Below are 26,821 nucleotides of genomic sequence, written 5' to 3' on the forward strand. Positions count from 1 at the left end.
TCACCATCATTCACTCCATCACTGTCTTGCCAGAAGGGTGCTTTACACTACAGTTTTTAAACTGCAACATTAACACCCCTCCTTCAGAGTGCAGGCACTGTACTTCCCATCTCCAGGACTCAAGTCCGGCCTGCCGGTTTCCCTGAATCCCTTCATAAATGTTACTTTGCTCACACTCCAACAGCACGTCAAGTATTAAAAACCATTTGTCTCCATTCACTCCTATCAAACACGCTCACGCATGCCTGCTGGAAGTCCAAGCCCCTCGCACACAAAACCTCCTTTACCCCCTCCCTCCAACCCTTCCTAGGCCGACCCCTACCCCGCCTTCCTTCCACTACAGACTGATACACTCTTGAAGTCATTCTGTTTCGCTCCATTCTCTCTACATGTCCGAACCACCTCAACAACCCTTCCTCAGCCCTCTGGACAACAGTTTTGGTAATCCCGCACCTCCTCCTAACTTCCAAACTACGAATTCTCTGCATTATATTCACACCACACATTGCCCTCAGACATGACATCTCCACTGCCTCCAGCCTTCTCCTCGCTGCAACATTCATCACCCACGCTTCACACCCATATAAGAGCGTTGGTAAAACTATACTCTCATACATTCCCCTCTTTGCCTCCAAGGACAAAGTTCTTTGTTTCCACAGACTCCTAAGTGCACCACTCACTCTTTTTCCCTCATCAATTCTATGATTCACCTCATCTTTCATAGACCCATCTGCTGACACGTCCACTCCCAAATATCTGAATACGTTCACCTCCTCCATACTCTCTCCCTCCAATCTGATATTCAATCTTTCATCACCTAATCTTTTTGTTATCCTCATAACCTTACTCTTTCCTGTATTCACCTTTAATTTTCTTCTTTTGCACACCCTACCAAATTCATCCACCAATCTCTGCAACTTCTCTTCAGAATCTCCCAAGAGCACAGTGTCATCAGCAAAGAGCAGCTGTGACAACTCCCACTTTGTGTGTGATTCTTTATCTTTTAACTCCACGCCTCTTGCCAAAACCCTCGCATTTACTTCTCTTACAACCCCATCTATAAATATATTAAACAACCACGGTGACATCACACATCCTTGTCTAAGGCCTACTTTTACTGGGAAAAAATTTCCCTCTTTCCTACATACTCTAACTTGAGCCTCACTATCCTCGTAAAAACTCTTCACTGCTTTCAGTAACCTACCTCCTACACCATACACTTGCAACATCTGCCACATTGCCCCCCTATCCACCCTGTCATACGCCTTTTCCAAATCCATAAATGCCACAAAGACCTCTTTAGCCTTATCTAAATACTGTTCACTTATATGTTTCACTGTAAACACCTGGTCCACACACCCCCTACCTTTCCTAAAGCCTCCTTGTTCATCTGCTATCCTATTCTCCGTCTTACTCTTAATTCTTTCAATTATAACTCTACCATACACTTTACCAGGTACACTCAACAGACTTATCCCCCTATAATTTTTGCACTCTCTTTTATCCCCTTTGCCTTTATACAAAGGAACTATGCATGCTCTCTGCCAATCCCTAGGTACCTTACCCTCTTCCATACATTTATTAAATAATTGCACCAACCACTCCAAAACTATATCCCCACCTGCTTTTAACATTTCTATCTTTATCCCATCAATCCCGGCTGCCTTACCCCCTTTCATTTTACCTACTGCCTCACGAACTTCCCCCACACTCACAACTGGCTCTTCCTCACTCCTACAAGATGTTATTCCTCCTTGCCCTATACACGAAATCACAGCTTCCCTATCTTCATCAACATTTAACAATTCCTCAAAATATTCCTTCCATCTTCCCAATACCTCTAACTCTCCATTTAATAACTCTCCTCTCCTATTTTTAACTGACAAATCCATTTGTTCTCTAGGCTTTCTTAACTTGTTAATCTCACTCCAAAACTTTTTCTTATTTTCAACAAAATTTGTTGATAACATCTCACCCACTCTCTCATTTGCTCTCTTTTTACATTGCTTCACCACTCTCTTAACTTCTCTCTTTTTCTCCATATACTCTTCCCTCATTCCACCAATCGCTCCTCTTCCCTCCTGCACCCACTTTCCTGTAACCACAAACTTCTGCTGAACACTCTAACACTACATTTTTAAACCTACCCCATACCTCTTCGACCCCATTGCCTATGCTCTCATTAGCCCATCTATCCTCCAATAGCTGTTTATATCTTACCCTAACTGCCTCCTCTTTTAGTTTATAAACCTTCACCTCTCTCTTCCCTGATGCTTCTATTCTCCTTGTATCCCATCTACCTTTTACTCTCAGTGTAGCTACAACTAGAAAGTGATCTGATATATCTGTGGCCCCTCTATAAACATGTACATCCTGAAGTCTACTCAACAGTCTTTTATCTACCAATACATAATCCAACAAACTACTGTCATTTCGCCCTACATCATATCGTGTATACTTATTTATCCTCTTTTTCTTAAAATATGTATTACCTATAACTAAACCCCTTTCTATACAAAGTTCAATCAAAGGGCTCCCATTATCGTTTACACCTGGCACCCCAAACTTACCTACCACACCCTCTCTAAAAGTTTCTCCTACTTTAGCATTCAAGTCCCCTACCACAATTACTCTCTCACTTGGTTCAAAGGCTCCTATACATTCACTTAACATCTCCCAAAATCTCTCTCTCTCCTCTGCATTCCTCTCTTCTCCAGGTGCATACACACTTATTATGACCCACTTCTCGCATCCAACCTTTACTTTAATCCACATAATTCTTGAATTTACACATTCATATTCTCTTTTCTCCTTCCATAACTGATCATTTAACATTACTGCTACCCCTTCCTTTGCTCTAACTCTCTCAGATACTCCAGATTTAATCCCATTTATTTCCCCCCACTGAAACTCTCCTACCCCCTTCAGCTTTGTTTCGCTTAGGGCCAGGACATCCAACTTCTTTTCATTCATAACATCAGCAATAATAAGAAATAATGGAAATCAAATTAATCCGTGCCAGACACCCAAAAGTATTGAAAAAAAAAAATTTACCACATGAAATATTAATTTTAATACACACAAACTGAAGAAGACATGTACAATTACATGACACTTACCTTTATTGAAGATCTGGTGATGATTGATGGGATGGGAGGAGGGGAGAGTGTGGATGGTGTTAGTGTTTAGAAGGGGAATCCCCTTCCATTAGGACTTGAGGTGTCAAGTCCTTTTCCGAGGTTACTTTCCTTCTTCTTTTAATGCCACTAGGACCAGCTTGAGAGTCACTGGACCTCTGTCGCACAACATATCTGTCCATAGAGGCCTGTACCTCCCGTTCCTTTATGACATTCCTAAAGTGTTTCACAACATTGTCAGTGTCACAATTAAACACTTGTTCAGGTTTCAGTTCTTCACTGTCTATGTACTCCTTGAATTCCTGCACATATTTTTCAGCTGCTTTTTGGTCCAAACTGGCAGCCTCACCATGCCTTATCACACTATGTATGCCACTACAATTCTTAAATCTCTCAAACCAACCTTTGCTGGCCTTAAATTCACTCACATCACCACTAGTTGCAGGCATTTTTCTAATTAAATCGTTATGCAACTTCCTAGCCTTTTCACATATGATTGCTTGAGAGATGCTATCTCCTGCTATCTGTTTTTCGTTCATCCACACCAATAACAGTCTCTCAACATCTTCTGTCACTTGCGATCTCAGTTTCGGAAACATAGTTGCACCTTTGGCAAGAACAGCTTCCTTGATTGCCGTTTTCTTGCCCACAATAGTAGTGATGGTTGATTGGGGTTTTGTGAACAACCTGGCCAGCTCGGAGACACACACTCTGAGTTGTGAGCCAATATTTGAGTTACAAGCCAGCTCCCCCCTCCCTCTTCCCCCTCAACCCAAAACCTGGACACCTCGCTTGTTTATCTATGATTTCATGCTTTAATTCCATGGAAATCACTCTCTTTTTCTTCTCAGAAATAATAATAATATAATAATATAATATTATTAGTCAAGTCATTCAGTAAGTCAGGTCACTCAATAAGTCAGTCAAGTCATTCACTAAGTGAGTCAAGTCACTCAGTAAGTCAGTCAAGTCACTCAATAAGTCAGTCAGATCATTCAGTAAGTCAGGTCACTCAGTAAGTCAGTCAAATCATTCAGTAAGTCAGACAAGTCACTCAGTAAGTCAGTCAGGTCACTCAGTAAGTCAGTCAAGTCATTCAGTAAGTCAGTCAAGCCACTCAGTAAGTCAGTCAAGTTACTCAGTAAGTCAGTCAAGTCACTCAGTAACTCAGTCAAGTCACTCAATAAGTCAGTCAAATCATTCAGTAAGTCAGGTCACTAAGTCAGTCAGTCAAGTCATTCAGTAAGTCAGTCAAGTCACTCAGTAAGTCAGTCAGGTCACTCAGTAAGTCAGTCAAGTCACTCAGTAAGTCAGTCAAGTCACTCAGTAAGTCAGTCAAGTCACTCAGTAAGTCAGTCAAGTCACTCAAAAAGTCAGTCAAATCATTCAGTAAGTCAAGTCACTCAGTAAGTCAGTCAAGTCACTCAGTAAGTCAGTCAAGTCACTCAGTAAGTCAGTCAAACATTCAGTAAGTCAGTCAAGTCACTCAGTAAGTCAGTCAAGTCACTCAGTAAGTTAGTCAAGTCACTCAGTAAGTCAGACATGTCATTCAGTAAGTCAGTCAAGTCACTCAGTCAGTCAAGTCACTCAGTAAGTCAGTCAAGTCAGTAAGTCATTCAGTCAAGTCACTCAGAAAGTCACTCAGTAAGTCAGTCAAGTCACTCAATAAGTCAATCAAATCATTCAGTAAGTCAAGTCACTCAGTAAGTCAGTCAAGTCATTCAGTAAGTCAGTCAAGTCACTCAGTAAGTCAGTCAAGTCACTCAGTAAGTCAGTCAAGTCATTCAGTAAGCCAGTCAAGTCACTCAGTAAGTCAGTCAAGACATTCAGTAAGTCAGTCAAGTCACTCAGTAAGTTAGTCAAGTCACTCAGTAAGTCAGACATGTCATTCAGTAAGTCAGTCAAGTCACTCAGTAAGTCAGTCAAGTCACTCAGTCAGTCAAGTCACTCGGTCGTCACTCAGTAAGTCAGTCAAGTCAGTAAGTCATTCAGTCAAGTCACTCAGAAAGTCACTCAGTAAGTCAGTCAGTCACACAAACTCATGTTAACCTCTTTTTCTGTGTACCATGTAACACTTCAGTTATGGCTACAGTTTATCACTTGTTTGATATCTTTGTTAATTCTAAGACTTACTGGTTATACCTCTTCATGCCACTTTCAGCAACACTGGTATGGCTACTGGGTGCCATGATTGCTTGGCAGATACAAGATATAGTAATTAAAATATCATAACACAACTGACAAACACAGCTGCCTTGTAGCAGAGAAAGACTGGACACATGAGTTAGGAATGCTGGGATGGTGGGGGTGGTTTCGGGGAGTAGTAGGGGAGGGTTCCCCGGCTGCTCTACAACAAGGTGGCCGCTTGAGCAAGAGAATTTTTTTCCTTCCCACAAACTGAACCATGTTAAATTAATTATACAACGTGTTACATAAAATTGTGCAGCTTCAATGGTGGTCAATTGTATTATTATTATAACGACAGAGCTTCAGTTTCCTAAATTAATAATAACAATAATAATAATATAATACTACTAATACAATGGACCCTCGACCAACGATGGCATCATCTAACGTTAAATCCGACTAGCGATACATTTTAACACAAAAATTTTGCCTTGACTAGCGCTAAAAAACTCGACCAACGACCAACACAATTCGTTCTGTTCAAGATGTGTCCACTTGTGGCCAGTGTTTACAAGCCAGCCAGCCACCGCGGTCCCATCCAAACATACAATTGGAACATTTCATATTATCACAGCGTTTTTAGTGATTGCAACTGCAAAATAAGTCACCATGGGCCCCAAGAAAGCTTCAAGTGCCAACCCTACAGCAAAAAGGGTGAGAATTACTATGGAGATGAAGAAAGAGATTATTGCTAAGTATGAAAGTGGAGTGCGTATCTCCGAGCTGGCCAGGATGTACACAAAACCCCAATCAGCCATCGCTACTATTGTGGCCAAGAAAACGGCAATCAAGGAAGCTGTTCTTGCCAAAGGTGCAACTATGTTTTCAAAACTGAGATCACAAGTGATAGAAGATGTTGAGAGACTGTTATTGGTGTGGATAAACGAAAAACAGATAGCAGGAGATAGCATCTCTCAAGCGATCATATGTGAAAAGGCTAGGAAGTTGCATGACGATTTAATTAGAAAAATGTCTGCAACTAGTGGTGATGTGAGTGAATTTAAGGCCAGCAAAGGTTGGTTTGAGAGATTTAAGAATCGTAGTGGCATACATAGTGTGATAAAGCATGGTGAGGCTGCCAGTTCGCACCAAAAATCAGCTGAAAAATATGTGCAGAAATTCAAGGAGTGAAGAGTGAAGAACTGAAACCTGAACAAGTGTTTAATTGTGACACTGACAATGTTGTGAAACACTTTAGGAATGTCATAAAGGAACAGGAGGTACAGGCCTCTATGGACGGATATGTTGTACGACAGAGGTCCAGTGACTCTCAAGCTGGTCCTAGTGGCATTAAAAGAAGAAGGGAAGTAACCCCAGAAAACGACTTGACACCTCAAGTCCTAATGGAAGGGGATTCCCCTTCTAAACACTAACACCATGCACACACTCCCCTCCTCCCATCCCATCAATCATCACCAGATCTTCAATAAAGGTAAGTGTCATGTAATTGTACATGTCTTCTTCAGTTTGTGTGTATTAAAATTAATATTTCATGTGGTAAAAAATTTTTTTTTCAATACTTTGGGGTGTCTTGCACGGATTAATTTGATTTCCATTATTTCTTATGGGGAAAATTAACTCGACTAATGATAATTTCGATTAACGATGAGCTCTCAGGAACGGATTAATATCATTGGTCGAGAGTCCACTGTAAATTATTATTATAACAATAGAGCTTCAGTTCCCTAAATTAATAATAATAATAATATAATAATTAGAGCTTCAGTTCCCTAAATTAATAATAATTATTATTATAATAATGATAGAGCTTCAGTTCCCTAAATTAGTAATAATTATTATAATAATGATAGAGCTTCAGCTCCCTAAATTAATAATAATAATAATAATAATAATAATGTCAAGAAATTTTAATGAAAATAAGAAAAAATTTTGGAGTGAGTTAAACAAGTTAAGAAAGCCTAGGGAAAATATGGATTTGTCAGTTAAAAACAGAGTAGGGGAGTTAGTAGATGGGGAGATGGAGGTATTGGGTAGATGGCGAGAATATTTTGAGGAACTTTTAAATGTTAAGGAAGAAACAGAGGCAGTAATTTCATGCACTGGTCAGGGAGGTATACCATCTTTTAGGAGTGAAGAAGAGCAGAATGTAAGTGTGGGGGAGGTACGTGAGGCATTACGTAAAATGAAAGGGGGTAAAGCAGCTGGAACTGATGGGATCATGACAGAAATGTTAAAAGCAGGGGGATATATAGTGTTGGAGTGGTTGGTACTTTTGTTTAATAAATGTATGAAAGAGGGGAAGGTACCTAGGGATTGGCAGAGAGCATGTATAGTCCCTTTATATAAAGGGAAAGGGGACAAAAGAGACTGTAAAAATTATAGAGGAATAAGCTTACTGAGTATACCAGGAAAAGTGTACGGTAGGGTTATAATTGAAAGAATTAAGAGGTAAGACAGAATGTAGGATTGCGGATGAGCAAGGAGGTTTTAGAGTGGGTAGGGGATGTGTAGATCAGGTGTTTACATTGAAGCATATATGTGAACAGTATTTAGATAAAGATAGGGAAGTTTTTATTGCATTTATGGATTTAGAAAAGGCATATGATAGAGTGGATAGAGGAGCAATGTGGCAGATGTTGCAAGTTTATGGAATAGGTGGTAAGTTATTAAATGCTGTAAAGAGTTTTTATGAGGATAGTGAGGCTCAGGTTAGGGTGTGTAGAAGAGAGGGAGACTACTTCCCGGTAAAAGTAGGTCTTAGACAGGGATGTGTAATGTCACCATGGTTGTTTAATATATTTATAGATGGGGTTGTAAAGGAAGTAAATGCTAGGGTGTTTGGGAGAGGGGTGGGATTAAATTATGGGGAATCAAATTCAAAATGGGAATTGACACAGTTACTTTTTGCTGATGATACTGTGCTTATGGGAGATTCTAAAGAAAAATTGCAAAGGTTAGTGGATGAGTTTGGGAATGTGTGTAAAGGTAGAAAGTTGAAAGTGAACATAGAAAAGAGTAAGGTGATGAGGGTGTCAAATGATTTAGATAAAGAAAAATTGGATATCAAATTGGGGAGGAGGAGTATGGAAGAAGTAAATGTTTTCAGATACTTGGGAGTTGACGTGTCGGCGGATGGATTTATGAAGGATGAGGTTAATCATAGAATTGATGAGGGAAAAAAGGTGAGTGGTGCGTTGAGGTATATGTGGAGTCAAAAAACGTTATCTATGGAGGCAAAGAAGGGAATGTATGAAAGTATAGTAGTACCAACACTCTTATATGGGTGTGAAGCTTGGGTGGTAAATGCAGCAGCGAGGAGACGGTTGGAGGCAGTGGAGATGTCCTGTTTAAGGGCAATGTGTGGTGTAAATATTATGCAGAAAATTCGGAGTGTGGAAATTAGGAGAAGGTGTGGAGTTAATAAAAGTATTAGTCAGAGGGCAGAAGAGGGGTTGTTGAGGTGGTTTGGTCATTTAGAGAGAATGGATCAAAGTAGAATGACATGGAAAGCATATAAATCTATAGGGGAAGGAAGGCGGGGTAGGGGTCGTCCTCGAAAGGGTTGGAGAGAGGGGGTAAAGGAGGTTTTGTGGGTAAGGGGCTTGGACTTCCAGCAAGCGTGCATGAGCGTGTTAGATAGGAGTGAATGGAGACGAATGGTACTTGGGACCTGACGATCTGTTGGAGTGTGAGCAGGGTAATATTTAGTGAAGGGATTCAGGGAAACCGGTTATTTTCATATAGTCGGACTTGAGTCCTGGAAATGGGAAGTACAATGCCTGCACTTTAAAGGAGGGGTTTGGGATATTGGCAGTTTGGAGGGATATGTTGTGTATCTTTATATGTGTACGCTTCTAGACTGTTGTATTCTGAGCACCTCTGCAAAAACAGTGATAATGTGCGAGTGTGGTGAAAGTGTTGAATGATGATGAAAGTATTTTCTTTTTGGGGATTTTCTTTCTTTTTTGGGTCACCCTGCCTCGGTGGGAGACAGCCGACTTGTTAAAAAAAAAAATGCATAATACGTACGTAATAATAATTCAGATTGCTTCTGCTGGTTGGCACAGCTGGTAAGCAGTAAACATGTTTACATCCCTGTGGTGGCACTTCTCTCATGCTTGTTTGCATTTTTTTTAGTAATTTGGCCAAATTTCTTTTTTCTAACCATGGGTCCTAGTGATCTACTGCACTTAGCCTCAAAAATACTCCATTTTCTTTTACAGTAAGAACATGGGAAGATACTATGGTCAAATTGTGACAGAATTGACTGACGCTTCTGCCGCTGCTGCCTCTGCCACCATACTATGGCCTATTTTATTCATTCTAGAGTATATATCATGTTTCTGTGCTAATTATATTGTTTATTATGTCATACTAGATGAATTGTGATAGATAAATAAGCCACACAACTGATAAGAGTGTCATATTCAAGTACAGTGGACCCCCGGTTAATGATATTTTTTCATTCCAGAAGTATGTTCAGGTGCCAGTACTGACCGAATTTGTTCCCATGAGGAATATTGTGAAGTAGATTAGTCCATTTCAGACCCCCAAACATACATGTACAAACACACTTACATAAATATACTTACATAATTGGTCGCATTGGGAGGTGATCGTTAAGCGGGGGTCCACTGTATTTTTTTCTCGTCTCTCCAGAGTGCAGGAATGAATTAATGGCTTTTCAATTAATTCAAATGAGGAAAATTAATTTGATATATGAGTAAACTGAGTTACAAGCTAGCTCCTGGAATGGATTAAACTCATAAGTCAAGGTTCCAGTGTATGTCATAATGTTGGTGTATGACAGGACACATATGAGGCAAGGGAAGACAAGTTTATTATGCTTCAATATGATGCTAATATCATCTCTACGGCTTATTTATCTTTCACAATTCATCTAATATGACGTTATAAACAATATTAATAACACTGAAACATGATATATACTCTAGCGTGAATAAAATTTGCCATAATGTATGAGAGGAGTAAATGGCATAAGTGCTATTGTTGGGTTTAAGGGCCGCCACTGAGAGAAGCCATGTGGTGGCGGTGGAGGATTTTGCCAGCACCACCATCACACTTAAACAATGTATGTAATTAATAAATAAGAAATATTTACATTTAAATTTATAAATAAGAAATATTTACATTTGAATTTATAAATAAGTAAGTTTATTCAGGTATACACAAATACAGTTACATAGATTATCATACATAGCAGCATGTGTAAAGTACCTAGGATAACCCAAAAAAGTCAGTGACTTACGTATTTCCATTGGGGTCCATTTATATTTACTTAATATATTTACTTTTGTAGGTAGTAGGTTGGTAGAAAGCAACCGCCCAGGGAGGTACTACCATCCTGCCAAGCGAGTGTAAAATGGAATCCTGTAATTGTTTTAAATGATGCTAGGATTGCTGGTGTCTTTTTTCTGTCTCTTAACTCTTTCAGGGTTTCCGACATACTAGTACGGCTTATGCACCAGGGTTATTGACGTACTAGAATGCCTAAATTCTAGCGCCTTCAAATCTTGAGAGAAAACTGGTAGGCCTACATATGAAAGAATGGGTCTATGTGGTCAATGTGCGCAGTATAAAAAAAATCCTGCAGCACACAGTGCGTAAAGAGAAAAAAAACTTTGACCGTGTTTCTGGATTAAAACAGCGACTTTGCACTGTATTTACATATGGCATTTATGTTTGCATTCTAATTTTCCTGGTCTCATTTTATAGAATGGAAGGCATATTATAGAAATTGAGATGATTTTGATTGGTTTCACAATGAAAAGTACCTTGAAATTGAGCTCAAAGTAGCAGAAATGTTCGATTTTTACCGAAGTTCAATAGTAAACAAATCATGCCAAGTGTCCAATACACGTCAACTAGTGAGTCTAATATTCTTTCACAAGTGCTCTGATATTATTATACCATTTCTAAACTAATGCAGTAGTCTGCATAACAGTAAATCTTTTATTTTTTGGAAAGCAAAAGAAATGTAAGAGGGGCCTGGGGACGTGGCTAACGAACAGAGAGCTTGTTACTTTAGTGCCAGGAATGTCTGTCTTGTTTTTTCTGGACCCTACTTGGAAATTGGCATCTTCTGAAATTTGTGTGAAATTGGCAAAATTACCAATTTCTAACCACTTTATTGGACAGTTGAAATTGGTTTATGGGTGGTTTCTTGTACTCAATCGATAGAAAAAATGGAGTTCTAGCAAAATAAATATGATTTTTGTCGACTAGTACACAGGAATTGGCCGAATATAGTGCTCAAAGTGGGCAAAATCGCTGATGCGTAAACGTCGTCGAGACAGCTAACTTCTTGACCAACTGACAATCAGAACAGTCTGCTTGAACAATAAAAAGAATGCTAAGCCCAATAGCAATGTAACAAGCAACTGCGACACAATCAGGATCAAGGAGATAATATAACGGCAGCTAGTAGGGACCATCTGCAGATCCTCCACAAAAGTTACAAAACTCCCATACTACTGAATCTAAGTTCAGCATAAGAAAATCCCCGACTGTGACAATACACAGATACCAGTACAAATTAGGTCAGAAGCTACAGCTCAGGACCTGAGTTGCTTAGAGTGTCTATGCGACACGCAACCTCAGTGCAATGCCGAAAATCACTAAGTCTATACAATGTTCTGTGAACAGAGTCCCACAGAACCTACAACAATAATGAGACAAGAGAAAATCTTCCAACAAGGTCCAATAAGGGAGATTTAGGCTCGTCTTGTCAAGAATACGTCCAACCACCAAGCGAGTCTAGACCAGACCAAATACTTCAGGCGAGGTGAGAACCCCCCCTATCATGTGATAGCTCCATGGACAGTTGCTGCCCAGCAACAGAAGCCGGCAGAGTAACGAGCAAAGAGCGATAATTACAGTAGTTAGACAATCAAGACTTGAACTATGAGCACATAATAATATGTTACATCCTACCTAACAAAAGTAACTAAGACAAATAATAATATAAAGCAATATATTTACGATTTAGCTATTATCGCAAATATAAGCAATATAAAATTATATGAAAAGGTAATATACATTATATATATATATATATACATCATATACACTGTAACCCATTCAAGGGTTGCAACACCCCCCAACACGACAAACGGTCGCACTAGGAGTTGCATTAATGTCTTTCACATTATTACTGATTACTCATGTCACTAATACAATTTAATATAAAAATCTAGTCACTCTTGTGCCAATCACTTCTATAATTTCATAGTGTCTATATCACTAAGTTATGCCCCTAGTACTAGGGCAGTACACACTATCGTATCTCTGCATACTCGTGGTTATGTACATCAGTGTAGAGACAGGATAGCATAGACAAGCATGACACGTTGAGGCTCGATCATAGTAGTGGAGACTGCATACAAACAATAGTCTTGTGCTAAAGACAGGAGACGGCATTCCACTCTTAAGTAGTGGTAATGGAATGCTATGCAGTATGGACATCTGAGTATGAAACAGCTTAAGGTGTGTAGTGAAAGGGGGCGTCTGCGGCAGGACAGTGTTCCGTCACGCAGTAACATCGCCCACACCACACTACCCACTCAACACTCAGCTTCTGTCTCCAACTCCTCACACACATATCACCACTACTGTGAATATAAAAATAACATAATTAGACATGACATGAGTATACATAGTTAACATGGGCTGGAGAGATTACGTTACTTTACTGAATTTGACATAGCAAGTAACAAAAGGTATTTGGGCATAAAATTACGTTAATTTAATGTAACTGATAATTATTAAGGACGTGACAGAGTGTCAGCAATTACATTACAATGACCACTTATGTGTTTTATACTAATAGAATAAGGTTGGATTCTGAGTGCCCACCTCATGATCCTAGCATTTTTACTCTTCATAGTGTTTATGTAAGTGAGTGGATTGTGGTCTGAAAAAACGTTAATTTTAAATGGGGAAGTGCTCAAATACACATCAAAATGTTCCAAGGACACCACAAGAGCTAGAGCCTCTTTCTCAATAGTGGCTTAATATTTCTGGTGTCGTTTGAGCTTAGATGAATAGTAACATATAGGATGGAGAATGTCAGTGGATGTTGACTGTTGGAGCAGCACAGCGCCCACTGCATAACACTCGCATCTATATGTAAAAAGGGAAGATTGAAATTAGGACTCTTCAACACTGGAGCAGAGGAAAGCAAACGCTTCAACCTTTTCAACAAGTCTGAACAATCTCTAGTCCAGATGAACTGAACTTTGCTACTAGTGAACACAGTGAAAGGTGTAGGTGGAGGTGTGTGTGCTGGCTTGCCTGTCACTTGACACACGTGGCAACGTCGCACATGATCAGCTACTGTTTCCTTCATCTTTGGCCAAGTAAAGTGTTTTGCCAGTTTACCGAGTGTCTTCTTGACATACAAATGTCCTCCAATGGGACTATTGAGAGCAAAATCAATGGCTTGTTCACGAAATGTAACTGGTAACACTACGAGATGCTTGACTGTGGTGGAACACTATCAGCTGACAACTTACATGTATTTTTCTCCATCAGTACACCGTTACTATAGTAGTAACAATTATCGAGATCCTTTGTTTCACTCTCAGTAACTGCTATATCTCTGTCTTTCCAGTGACTGATCAACAAACTGATCCTTGATTAAATCATCATGAGTAAGAAATTTAACGTCAATTGTGTCCTGACTAGGTTGATGACAGGGGGGAGTTGGTGTTAATGATCCGGGGTGCAGAGCATCACTAAACAACATATTCAAGCCCAAATCATTGTCATCCACTAACTCAACAGGAGACAAGGATGGTTGCTGAATCTTTGACATAGCTCTAGTAATTGCGCTGAGAGGAAATAAAATAGGTTTCTCTCTACAAGCTTCAATGGCATAATTATCATCAGTGTTATTATCAATCACAAGTGGTTCCTTACATATACCAGCATGAAGGATATCGTTCCCTATCAACAAGTCCACTGACCTGATGGAAATACACCACTGGATATACCGACCGAAATATAACCAGTATAATAGCTTGTTTCAATGTAAACTTTGTGAAGAGGTACTTTTATAACAGCCCCACCATAGGCTTCTAACATTACATCTATCTTGCAATAGGTATCATCAGTTATGGGCAGTACATCCTCTCTTAATAACGTGAGATAACTGCCAGTGTCTCTGAAAGTAATTATCTCAGTTAGGTGTGATTCGTCAAATCCTACTTTACCTCTCGATATGTAAGGACTCATCACTGAACGAATCTTTTCGTCAGATGCACTTTCTGACGCTCGTCATCTGTTCTGAGTAATATTATCTAAAACAGTAGGATCAGAGGTATTAGGATTTTGGTGCCTTTGTTGCTCGGAAGAGGATACGACTTGAGTGGGGGTGCCAGCCGCACGACTGCTTCTCGTATCTCTATCTAACTTATAGCAATACTCTCTAGCATGTCCTTTTCTGTTACAATAGGTACATTTAACTTTCTTCTTCTCGATATCAGATTTCTGTCTAACCACAGAGACAGATTCAGGATTGTGAGTTTTCCTGGTAAAGGTACGAGAAGTTACAGTAGCAGGTACATCAGGCCAGCAATGAGCAGCTGATTTAGATTGCCAACTTCTAGGACAATTTTTAGTTACCTTGTTACTTTGTATTTTAATACGTACAAGTTTGTGAGAAATCTCGTAATTGTCTGCTAATGCTGCAGTTTCCAGAATATCCGAGGTAATATGATCGATCAGATATTCTTGTATGTCAGCAGACATACAGTTGTTAAACTCTTTGTGTAGTAACAACTGAACAAGGCTGTCATAGTTGTTACATTTAGCAGCTCTAGACCATCTCTCAAATGCAATTTTTTTCTCACGAGCAAACTCTACACAAGTTTGATCTTGTCGTCATTGTAACGTACGAAATGCGCTTTGATAACTTACAGGTAACAAGTTATATGTCTCTAGAATAGTTAGCTTGACAGCATCATAACTAATGTACTTGGCAAATGGTAAAGCAGCAGTACAAGTTTGAGCTCTTCCTGTCAAAGCTGTGTGCAACAAGGTAGCCCAGTGCTTAAGTGGCCAGTTCATAGCACGTGCCTGGTTCTCAAACACATCAAAATAGGTGTCTAAGTCACTTTCAAAAAACTTAGGAACCACTGAGGCAGCTTTCTGCACATTAAATGTGTTCTGTGATCTATCAGTCTGTTGTCTTCCAAGACGAATATTTTCTCTCTGGAAATCTTCTTCGTTCAATTTCCTCTGTGCCTCTATTTGTGCAGTCTGCAACATAATGAGGCGTTCAAACCTCTCAAACTGTTCCTGAGAGATAGGACCAGTAGGTAATGGAGGAGTAAGGAATCTAACGTGGTCTGGACGGTCCTTATGTCGGACACCTCGTCTAGGCGTCTCTAGAGAGTCTAGATCTGGTCTAGGATAAGTAGATACAGGTGTAGTATACACGGTACTAGTATGAGGCTGAGTCATACTACCAGTTAGGAGGGAAGGCATGAGCGAGAACTGTGCTACATTAGGCTCAGACACTAGGCTCACTTCTGCCTTAGTTGCTCTCTCTTCTACATCATCAAATAGAGTTATACTTCCTAATTGTGACACTAGGTTTTCTGAATCTGAATCATAATCAGACATCCCTGTATGAGCAGGAAACAATATATCTTTAATTAACGCTCTGACAGTTTCTGCGGTGTAATTCCTGTTATACATCACACCAAGATATTTGGCTACTTGCCAACACGTCTGAAGTTTTAATGTACTCAACTCAGACAAAGTCAGAGTATCAATTAACTGTTTCACTATGGCATACATCACGAAAATAAATGTACTACGAGAGAGTGATTATGGGAAACTATAATGCTAATAGGAATTTTAGTGTTGGTTGTCTTAGAGCTAGAGGTCATAAACAGTATTTCCATCTCCTTGGATCAAGAGACTCATCAAGTACATACATCCACCTAGTATGTTGTACAAGACTAAACTCAAAGTCTTCAGATTAGGAAAGTACTCAAAGTGTTTGATCATAGAGTTACTAGTATGTCAAACAGGACAATTTCTCCAACACCTTGGATCAAGAGCATCCTGGACAGGCCCCCATTTGTTACAAAAAATGCGATTCTAAAAAACTTAGAAATCTCCCAGCCTGTTACTGGGTTTTCGTAACAATTAGTCAGTATCCTTGTCCAATTATCCATTAGAATTCAATAAGAATTAATAGTGTTTCAGGATTACAACTGGTAGGCTACTAACTAGAGAAATCAAAATTTAATAAATTTATTAATCACTGTCTAGAGGTATATTATCAAATTAAATTAAATTAATCAATTCAAACAAATTAATAATAATCACTTCTCTCGTGTACAGTAGTATTGTGCTGATAGCACATATCACATCTTTGTCTTAAGTACCGTCTGGTACATTAACATTTAATAATACAATATACAAATAAGTTTGTGTGTATGTGTGTAAGTGCTCTAAGTAGTTCGCTATGTCTCACAACTCGAATAGACTTAAACAAGTGACTGACAAAGTCCTCTCATAAACTAACTTCTTGACCAACTGACAATCAGAACAGTCTGCTTGAACAATAAAAAGAATGCTAAGCCCAATAGCAATGTAACAAGCAACTGCGACACAATCAGGATCAAGGAGATAATATAACGACAGCAAGTAGGGACCATGTGCAGATCCTCCACAAAAGTTACAAAACTCCCATACTACTGAATCTAAGTTCAGCATAAGAAAATCCCCAACTTTGACAATACACAGATACCAGTACAAATTAGGTCAGAAGCTACAGCTCAGGACCTGAGTTGCTTAGAGTGTCTATGCGACACACAACCTCAGTACAACGTCGAAAATCACTAAGTCTACACAATGTTCTGTGAACAGAGTCCCACAGAACCTACAACACTAATGAGACAAGAGACGATCTTCCAACAAGGTCCAATAAGGTAGATTTAGGCTCGTCTTGTCAAGAATACGTTCAACCACCAAGCGAGTCTAGACCAGACTGAATACTTCAGGTGAGGTGAGAACACCCCCCCCCCTCTATCACGTGATAGCTCCATGGACAGTTGCTGCCCAGCAACAGAAGCCGGCAGAGTAATGAGCAAAGAGCGATAATTACAGTAGTTAGACAATCAAGACTTAAACTATGAGCACATAATAATATGTTACATCCTACCTAACAAAAGTAACTAAGACAAATAATAATACAAAAGCAATATATTTACGATTTAGCTATTATCGCAAATATAAGCAATATAAAATTATATGAAAAGGTAATATACATTATATATATATATATATATATATATATATATATATATATATATATATATATATATATATATATATATATATATATTATATATATATATATATATATACACCATATACATTGTAACCCATTCAAGGGTTGCAACAGTACACACATCCAACAACATTGGAGAGTTACTTTTGTGTTGTTTTTCTATCGCTTACTCATTTAACTTAGTTGCTATACTGTTAATTCTACACTTTATCACTGGCTGGCAGTATAGCCTTTATCGATACCTGCTGCTTTAGTATTATACTTATCGTAGAATCACTGAATCACTGCAGAAGGCACATTCCCCCCTCTCTCTTCCTCCTCCACTTTGGTACTTTGCTATGAGTTTTTTCTTGAATTTTATTTTGTTTCTTTCCTTCTTTATCACAGGGCTGGCACTAGAAACTTTCTTTGGGCCCATGGTGGCTTATTTAGCAGTTACAAGCACTCAAGATACTGGAATAATGCAAAATATATCGCAGGTACTCTTGGAATCGACCGAAGCGGCTTGTAAACACTGACACACTGGCTGTACATAGAGTCTTGGGGTGGCTGGGCCCGCTCATGCGTGCTCCTGCCCCATGGACAAGTTCGGGACGAACGCCGTTAAATGAGTTTTTTTCCGTTGGTAGAACCATTTTTTACACCAAGGAGCGCTGTTAGACGAATTTGCCATTACTTAATGCCGCCGTTAGTTGAGGGTCCACTATAACTAGGCAGTGGAAGCATGATAAAAATGCCCAAATTAAAAACAACTGACATATATGGAGAGGTATTGGAGGGTGTGCTGGGCTATATAAGAGAGAAGAAGAAGGCACCAGCAGTGTCTCTCAGTAACTCATGCTTCACCATGACATATGGAAGTGTAAGCTCATGGCATTATAAAATATTGTATAATTATACTATTACTATCAATAAAGGTTATCTACTTATCATATTTATTCCAGAACAATATTAGGTATACACACAAATAACCCGCACATAAAAGAGAGAAGCTCCGACTTGGACCATTTACAAAGTCACACTAACTGTACTTGACCACATCTGGACCAGCACCATATCCCCTTTAAAATCAGGCATAATTACAGATAATACCACAGACCACTACCCTACTTTCCTCATAACAACTCTTGGTAAATTACCCCAAGACACTACTAAAGTCACCTTCAGACTTCACAATGAGGCAGCCATTAATAACTTCACAACAGCAGTAACAAACATTGACTGGCACACTGAGCTAGAAATCTATACAGATATTGACGAATGTATTAATAATTTTCTAAAAAAGACCCAATACCTCTATAACAAGCACTGCCCTAAAAACACTAAACAGATGACAGCTAAGAGACTGAACAGTCCCTGGCTAACACCCAGCATCCTCAAATCCATAAATACAAAACACCGATATGAAAAACAGTACAGAATGGGTCACATAACAAGAGACCAAACAAAACGTTACTCATCAATCCTAACCAGCCTGATAAGAAGGGCAAAAAAATTGTATTATGAGAACAGGTTATCCAACTTACGAGGTGATATAAAAAAGACCTGGAAAACCCTATTAGAAATTCTAGGAACAAAAAAGATATCACGAAATAGCGAAATAAAATTAGCAAAATCTGATGAACCCCAACTCCCACCAACAGAAACAGCAAACAGACTCAATGATTTCTTCTCCACTATAGGACAAAACCTTGCCAATAAAATCCCAAGCTCAGATACCCCACCAAATGACTACCTCACTGGCAACTACCTGAACACACTGTTCCTAGCTCCGACTAACCCATACGAAGTCTCCCTTACTATCAACGCACTAAAAAACAAGGCAGGAGATTTAAATACCTTACCACCCTTTATATACAAAAAAGTGTCACAAGTGCTATCACCAATCATTGCAACACTCTTTAACAAATCCATTGAATCCTCCACCTTCCCTACAGTTCTCAAAATAGCAAGGGTCACCCCGATCCATAAAGGAGGAGACCAAACAGAGTTGAATAACTATAGGCCAATATCCAACTTACACCCTCTCTCAAAAATCTTCGAAAAATTAATTCATAAACGAATCTACTCCTAACTCATCTCCCAAAACATACTCAACCCCTGCCAATTTGGATTCAGGCCTAATAAAAATACTAATGATGCTATTATACACATGCTAGAACATATACAGTGGACCCCCGGTTAACGAACTTTTTTCATTCCAGTAGTATGTTCAGGTGCCAGTACTGACCGAATTTTTTCCCATAAGGAATATTGTGAAGTAGATTAGTCAATTTCAGACCCCCAAACATACACGTACAAACGCACTTACATAAATACACTTACATAATTGGTCGCATTTGGAGGTGATCGTTATGCGGGGATCCACTGTATACACTGCAATAGAGAAAAAAGAAGTCCCACTGGGGATCTTCATTGATTTATGTAATGCTTTCGATACAGTTGACCATGACTTGCTCCACATAAAATTGTCACACTATAGTATAAGAGGGCACTCCCTCAACTACCTCAAGTCATACCTCAGCAACAGAAGCCAATATGTGTACGCAAATGGGGCAAACTCTTCCACACAACCAATTACAGTTGGTGTCCCACAGGGAAGTGTCCTTAGCCCTCTTCTCTTTCTCCTATACATAAATGACCTACCAAATGCTTCACAATTACTCAAACCCACACTATATGCAGATGACACTACATACGTCTTCTCTCACCCGAGCCCAGTCACGCTAGCCAATGCTGTAAATACCAAATTACAGAAAATATCTACCTGGATGAGGACTAACAAACTTACACTAAACATTGACAAAACCTACTTCATTCAGTTTGGTAACAGAGCTACAGATGTCCCTCTTAACATAATGATAAACGGATCACCTATCACAAAGCTAACAGAGGGAAAATTCTTAGGAATCCACCTTGATAATAGACTCAAATTTCATACACATATACAACAAATTTCTAAGAAAATTTTCAAGACCATAGGCATACTATCGAAGATATGGTACTATGTTCCACAGTCAGCCCTTCTGGCCCTATATCACTCTCTTATTTACCCCTATCTCACCTATGGAATTTGTGCATGGGGCTCAACAAGAATTAACCATCTCAGACCACTAATTACCTAACAAAAGGCTGCAGTCAGAATGATAACAAATTCCCACTACAGGCAGCACACTCCACCAATATTCAAAACACTAAACTTACTCACCATACAAAACATCCATACTTATTACTGCACCTATTACATACATAGAACACTTAACTCTGATATTAACCCTCCCCTCAAACATCTCCTTGCCAACCTCAACAGAACACATGACCATAACACAAGGCACAGATCACTCTTTGATGTTCCTCATGTCCATCTCACGCTATGCAAAAACTCAATGCACATAAAAGGCCCTAAAATCTGGAATTCATTACCTGTAAATATAAAAGAAACACTACCTGTTTAAAAATTCAAGTCTCTTCTCAAAGATCACTTACTCACCCAAAACCAAATAAGTACTGAATAACTGAACCTTATAAATTGTATATCTTAAATGTTTCTCACAATTATATCACATAAATGTTAAACCTAAGACCCAATCTAACTTTGTTATTTTTTTAAATACACTACTTAACAGAATAAAATGTACTCCATTCTACTGAATGTACAGCAATGTATGCAACCATATGACCTGTCTTTGTAATACTCATTTGTGCTTTATTGTTATCTGTTTACAATAATGTTTTATCACTGATTACATCATTGCTTAGTTAATCTTAAGTAAATTTTAAGCCAGCCCGTAATGCTATGCATACAAGTGGCTTTGGCATGCTGCTCTTATCTGTATTTTTTTGTACCTCTGTATGTATGCTCAAATTACTAAATAAATAAATAACCAGAAGTGAAGCAGGATGGCTATATATAAAAAGAAGGAGGAGGAGGAGGAGGAGGAGGAGGAGGAGGAGGAGGAGGAGGTGGAGGCAGAGGTGGAGGCAGAGGCGGAGGCGGAGGAGGAGGCGGAGGCAGAGGAGGAGGCGGAGGCGGCGGCGGCAGTGGTGGTGAAGGTGAAGAATAAGGAAGGGGAGCACTGCAAGGGAGCTAGGTGCCCACAGAGGGAGAGCAAGCGCACAGAGGTGCGTGAAAGGGGAAGTGGTGAAATAAATGAAGAAGGAACAGAAACACGAGACAGAAGAGAGAAAGACAACTCTTCTGGGTTGTCTTTCTCTCTTCTGTCTCGTGTTTCTGTTCCTTCTTCATTTATTTCACCACTTCCCCTTTCATGCACCTCTGTGTGCTTGCTCTCCCTCTGTGGGCACCTAACTCCCTTGCAGTGCTCCCCTTCCTTTGTATTTGACTGGCTCGTCCTCCTTATTTCTCACTACTACCACTACCACTACTATTACCTCTTCTACTACTACTACTACTACTACTACTACCACCACCACCTCTTCCTGCCTATATACAGCCATCCTGCTCCACTTCTGGTTAGTGTGACTTTGTAAATGGTCCAAGTCGGACCGAAACGTCGTCGTAAGCTTCTCTCTTTTATGTGCGGGTTATTTGTGTGTCGTTCCAGTCACGGTATTGTGCCTTTTTTTGTTATTTAATATTAGGTATAACATAAATAACATAGAGGCATGATAAAGATGCAAAAATTAATAAAAACTGACATTATATAGAGAGATATTGAAGGGTGGAGGGCGGGGAGGGATAAAAAAAAAAAAAAGTGACTGCGACCATTACAGAAAACGTTATGTTCCTGAAGAGTAACTATAGAAGATCACTCTTACCCTAGGCAAAGACCGAAAAAAGTGCAATTTTCTCGAAAAAAAAAATTTCCCAAGTAATCAGCTTTGCACTCATTTCCTGGAATATCTTGGAAGTAGATCAATGACCTATTTCATGTTGTATTACAATTAATAATAAACAGATTGAAAACTGAATGTTTTAATTTTGAGTGGTGACACTTTTGAAGTGTCAGTAAGGGGTGATTCCTCAACTGGCGACCAAATCGTTTACCGATGGGGTCTGAGGGGGGCCCTATCTCTGTCGTTAAGTGAGGAGAGGCTGTACTACTCACCTTTTGCCCTAAATTAAGACTACAGATATTTTGAGGTAAATAATGAATGTACTGTGTGTGTATATTACTTTTATTGTTTTTAATGCCTAATTCTATTGCTAACTTAATATATGTTAGTGTAAACTTGTTATCTGGCATTTTTTTCTTTTTTTTTTTTCAACAAACCGGCCGTATCCAACCAAGGTAGGGTTGCCCAAAAAGAAAAACAAAAGTTTCTCTCTTTAAATTTAGTAATTTATACAGGAGAAGGGGTTACTAGCCCCTTGCTCCTGGCATTTTAGTAGCCTCTTATAACACGCATAGCTTACGGAGGATGAATTCTGTTCCAGTTCCCCATGGAGATAAGAGGAAATAAATAAAAAAAAGAACTAGTAAGAAAATAGAAGAAAACCCAGAGGTGTGTGTATATATATACAGTGGACCCCCGCTTAACGATCACCTCCCAATGCGACCAATTATGTAAGTGTATTTATGTAAGTGCGTTTGTACATGTATGTTTGGGGGTCTGAAACGGACTAATCTACTTCACAATATTCCTTATGGGAACAAATTCGGTCAGTACTGGCATCTGAACATACTTCTTTCTTCTTTCAACACACCAGCCGTATCCCACCGAGGCGGGGTGGCCCAAAAGGAAAAACAAAAGTTTCTCCTTTCACATTTAGTAATATATACAGGAGAAGGGGTTACTAGCCCCTTGCTCCTGGCATTTTAGTCGCCTCTTACAACACACATAGCTTACGGAGGAAGAATTCTGTTCCACTTCCCCATGGAGATAAGAGGAAATAAACAAGAACAAGAGCTAGTAAGAAAATAGAAGAAAACCCAGAGGGGTGTGTATACATATGCGTGTACATGTATGTGTAGTGTGACCTAAGTGTAAGTAGAAGTAGCAAGATGTACCTAAAACATTGCATGTTTATGAGACAAAAAATGGACACCAGCAATCCTACCATCATGTAAAACAATTACAGGTTTTTGTTTTACACTCACTTGGCAGGACAGTAGTACCTCCCTGGGCGGTTGCTGTCTACCAACCTACTACCTAGATCTGGCATTTATATGCATTTATAAGTGGAAAAAATGGTGTTCTGCTTTCTAGCGATGTCTGCTTTGTGGCAGTAGCCTGGAACCTAACCTGCCATATAAGTGGGGCCCTACTGTATATATTCTTGTTATTTTACCAAATGCATTCAAACTTTGTATATGCACTTTATGCATGTACAAAGAACTCATTTTGTTTGGTAAAGATTGGTCAAGAACTGTGTTAATATGTCAGTAGTTGTGGTTGGTAGGTGGGGAAGGACTGGTGGGATAGTTGTCTGGAGTCCTGGAGGGAGTACTTGTATGTGTTCAAGATGTTAATTGCATCTTTTACACATCAGTTAATGGGTGGCTGTGTACCACACAACACTGTCCCTCTCACACCCACACCACTCATCCTCCCATACCCTAACCAGCCACACTCACATTCTTACAAATACCCTCTCTCATCTTCTATTTCTTAGTAAAATATTGCTTAAAAATTCTCTGGAAAAAATTAATTGAAATCACATATGGAACATTATGGCCTGAGGACACATTAATTAATTTTACATTTTTTTTATGGGAAAAATAGCTCTGAGTACCAAACAATCAACTTATGATCTTCTGGGACGTACTAACAATGTAAGATGGAGCCTTACTGTATCAGTATTAGTAGTAAGTGGCTCGTAAATACTAATTTTGGTCTGCCCAAAAATGATTCTTATGACAATGGGCATCTCAAAGAATGTACAGAAATGTAATCCATGAGCTGAATCATCATTCTGTAATTCCTGGAAATAAAATTTGACTGACTGACTCCTTGCTCTAATATTTCTTCTTTTACTATAGCATATTCATATTTGCCATAACTTCTGTTCAAGATCCCCAGTATTACTAAAGTAACCAAACCATTTTAGACATGGATTCACATGTTAGGTAAGACACATATGCAACAGTTAGGTATCTTTATTTCGAAACTATGGAACAATGCTCTTCTCCAGACTGAGGGACTGATCACCTCAAAACTTTAAGGGTGATGGACTGATAACATCGTCTTCAAGTATCTTCTGCTTCTATCAACTTTTCTGTACTCGACTGAAGAAGCCTACTGTGTAGGCGAAACGTTTCGAAATAAAGATACCTAACTGTTGCATATGTGTCTTACCTAACAACCTGTCGGTATTTTATACCATTTTAATGTTCAATGGATTCACATGTTAAAAAGCTCAACCAAGGGGCAAAATTCTACAACTTATGTTTTGAGTGATTCATTCTTCCAGAACTTTTAACACTAAAATATTAAGATTTTAGGGAGCCAACATGCTTAAGGAAATCATTACATGAAGGATTCTACTTGGTACATAAGAAAACCTATCCCTGGATTAGAAGAAATTTTGTTCCTTTCTTTCACGCAAATTTACAACTAAACATAAACTGTACCTTGAAGAAAGCGATATATATGAGAGAGGAGTAGTAGTTGATGAACTGGAAGAGAAACATCTTAAGGGTGAAAGAGTCCTCAAATTCTGTTTCTGTTCTCGGCACTTCAAGATTTGTTAGCCACATGACCAGTTTCTCATAAAACTGTTAGGAAAGATTAGTGGAAAATTATTACAAGAATACTATACATGTTGTTAATATATACAAAGGATAACTGGTAACTCATAACACTCTATACATATAAAAAAGTTTGACTTTCCACAATATTTCATATGTACAGTAGGACTGCCGAATCCATGGGTCCGGTTTCCACTGTTTCAGTTATCCACTGTTGACCCTGGCCCAAAAATAACCCTTCCTTTTGCTTAATAATGACACCAAAGTGCAAAAATAGTGATGATGACAGTCATGAAGTGCTTCCCATCTATGAAAAGTACTAATTCTTGACTTATTGTGTATAACTTATCAATTAAACTTTATCATAGTATGCATGTAAACAAAAAATTACCTAACCAGTTAACTGTCCAAACACAGATTTACGTTCGTACTGCTAGTGCTCCAAATGTATATCTACGTTTTATTTTTCCTGCCTCCAAATTTGCGACGATTGGCCTGAGATGCCTGGTCATTATAGAATGGGTCTTAATACTTGGTGTGCACAGTATTAAAAAATCTGGGATCACTTAGTACCTTGTGGGAGCACCAGTTCAACTGAGCGCCAGCCAGAGCAAATAGCATGGTAAACACCAGGGATTCAATGATGTAATGTTGTATTAACTCTCCTTTTTTAAGAGGAAAGTGATGATGACCCTGAGTTTAGTGACTTTGAGATGGATGTGGCCAAAAGTGGTCGAGGAAATATCAAAAACCTCGATAATAACCCATGCGCAGCATTTGTGCAACATCCTTTTAATTTTGATACCACTGGTAGTGTCATCCTGCCAGAATGTCCTATAACCTATACCCTAAGTAAAGAGAAACAATTCTGGAACATCTGTAATACGTGTTTGGCAGGCTGGGTGGCTGACTGGCCAGGTGGTCAGGTGGCCGGCTGGCCGGGTGGTTGGCTGGTTGGCCGTGTGGCTGATTGACTTTGGCTGTCTCTATCTCCATCTGTCTGTATCTATCTCTGCCTGCCTCTGTCTATCTCTCTCTATATCACAGGAACACATAAATAGTTACACATAGTGTAAATTACCTCAAAAAATCCAGACAAAGTGATATACAGTGCTTGTAAATATAAGGAATAATAAGCATGACTGGCAAGTAATATGCATTTTCACTTGTTCAGGAATCAGATGTGACTCTGCATCGTGTGTAATACCATTAGTTCATGAGTAGCTCTCTGAGACAGAAAGAGAGACGAGCAGACAGAGACAGGAAGACAGATAAGCAGAGACAGAGCTAGACAGATGCACAGACAAATGGACAGACAGAGAGACAAATTGGCAAATAGACAGACAAATATAGACAAATAGACAAACAGACAAACAGATAGACATGTTCATATGTAACAGTGAAAACAAACAATGCCAAGGTAGTGCACGATCAGCAAATGTTACTGCTGCACTGTCAGCAGTGGAGTGACACTCATCTTACACGATGCTTTCAAAGGGTTTCATACATACTCTAGCATGTCTAAAACATTGCTGGGACCTATAAATAATTTGCAT

The 26,821-nt window shown here is 39.1% G+C and overlaps 1 protein-coding gene across 3 annotated transcripts in view; it reads right to left on the reverse strand.

The window, feature by feature from the left end:
* Positions 1-26,821, reverse strand: part of LOC128694795 (anoctamin-4-like) — a 255,375-nt gene that overhangs the window by 124,167 nt on the left and 104,387 nt on the right. For 2 of the 3 annotated variants that reach the window (XM_070094271.1, XM_070094273.1), the window contains exon 3: positions 25,149-25,292. The exons of the other annotated variant lie outside the window; for it this stretch is intronic. In XM_070094271.1, coding sequence (XP_069950372.1) covers positions 25,149-25,292 — 144 coding nt within the window. The remainder of the gene's footprint in view (positions 1-25,148; positions 25,293-26,821) is intronic. 3 annotated transcript variants of the gene reach the window in all.

Source organism: Cherax quadricarinatus, chromosome 45 (genome assembly GCF_038502225.1).
Source record: "Cherax quadricarinatus isolate ZL_2023a chromosome 45, ASM3850222v1, whole genome shotgun sequence".
NCBI classification, from domain to species: domain Eukaryota; kingdom Metazoa; phylum Arthropoda; class Malacostraca; order Decapoda; family Parastacidae; genus Cherax; species Cherax quadricarinatus.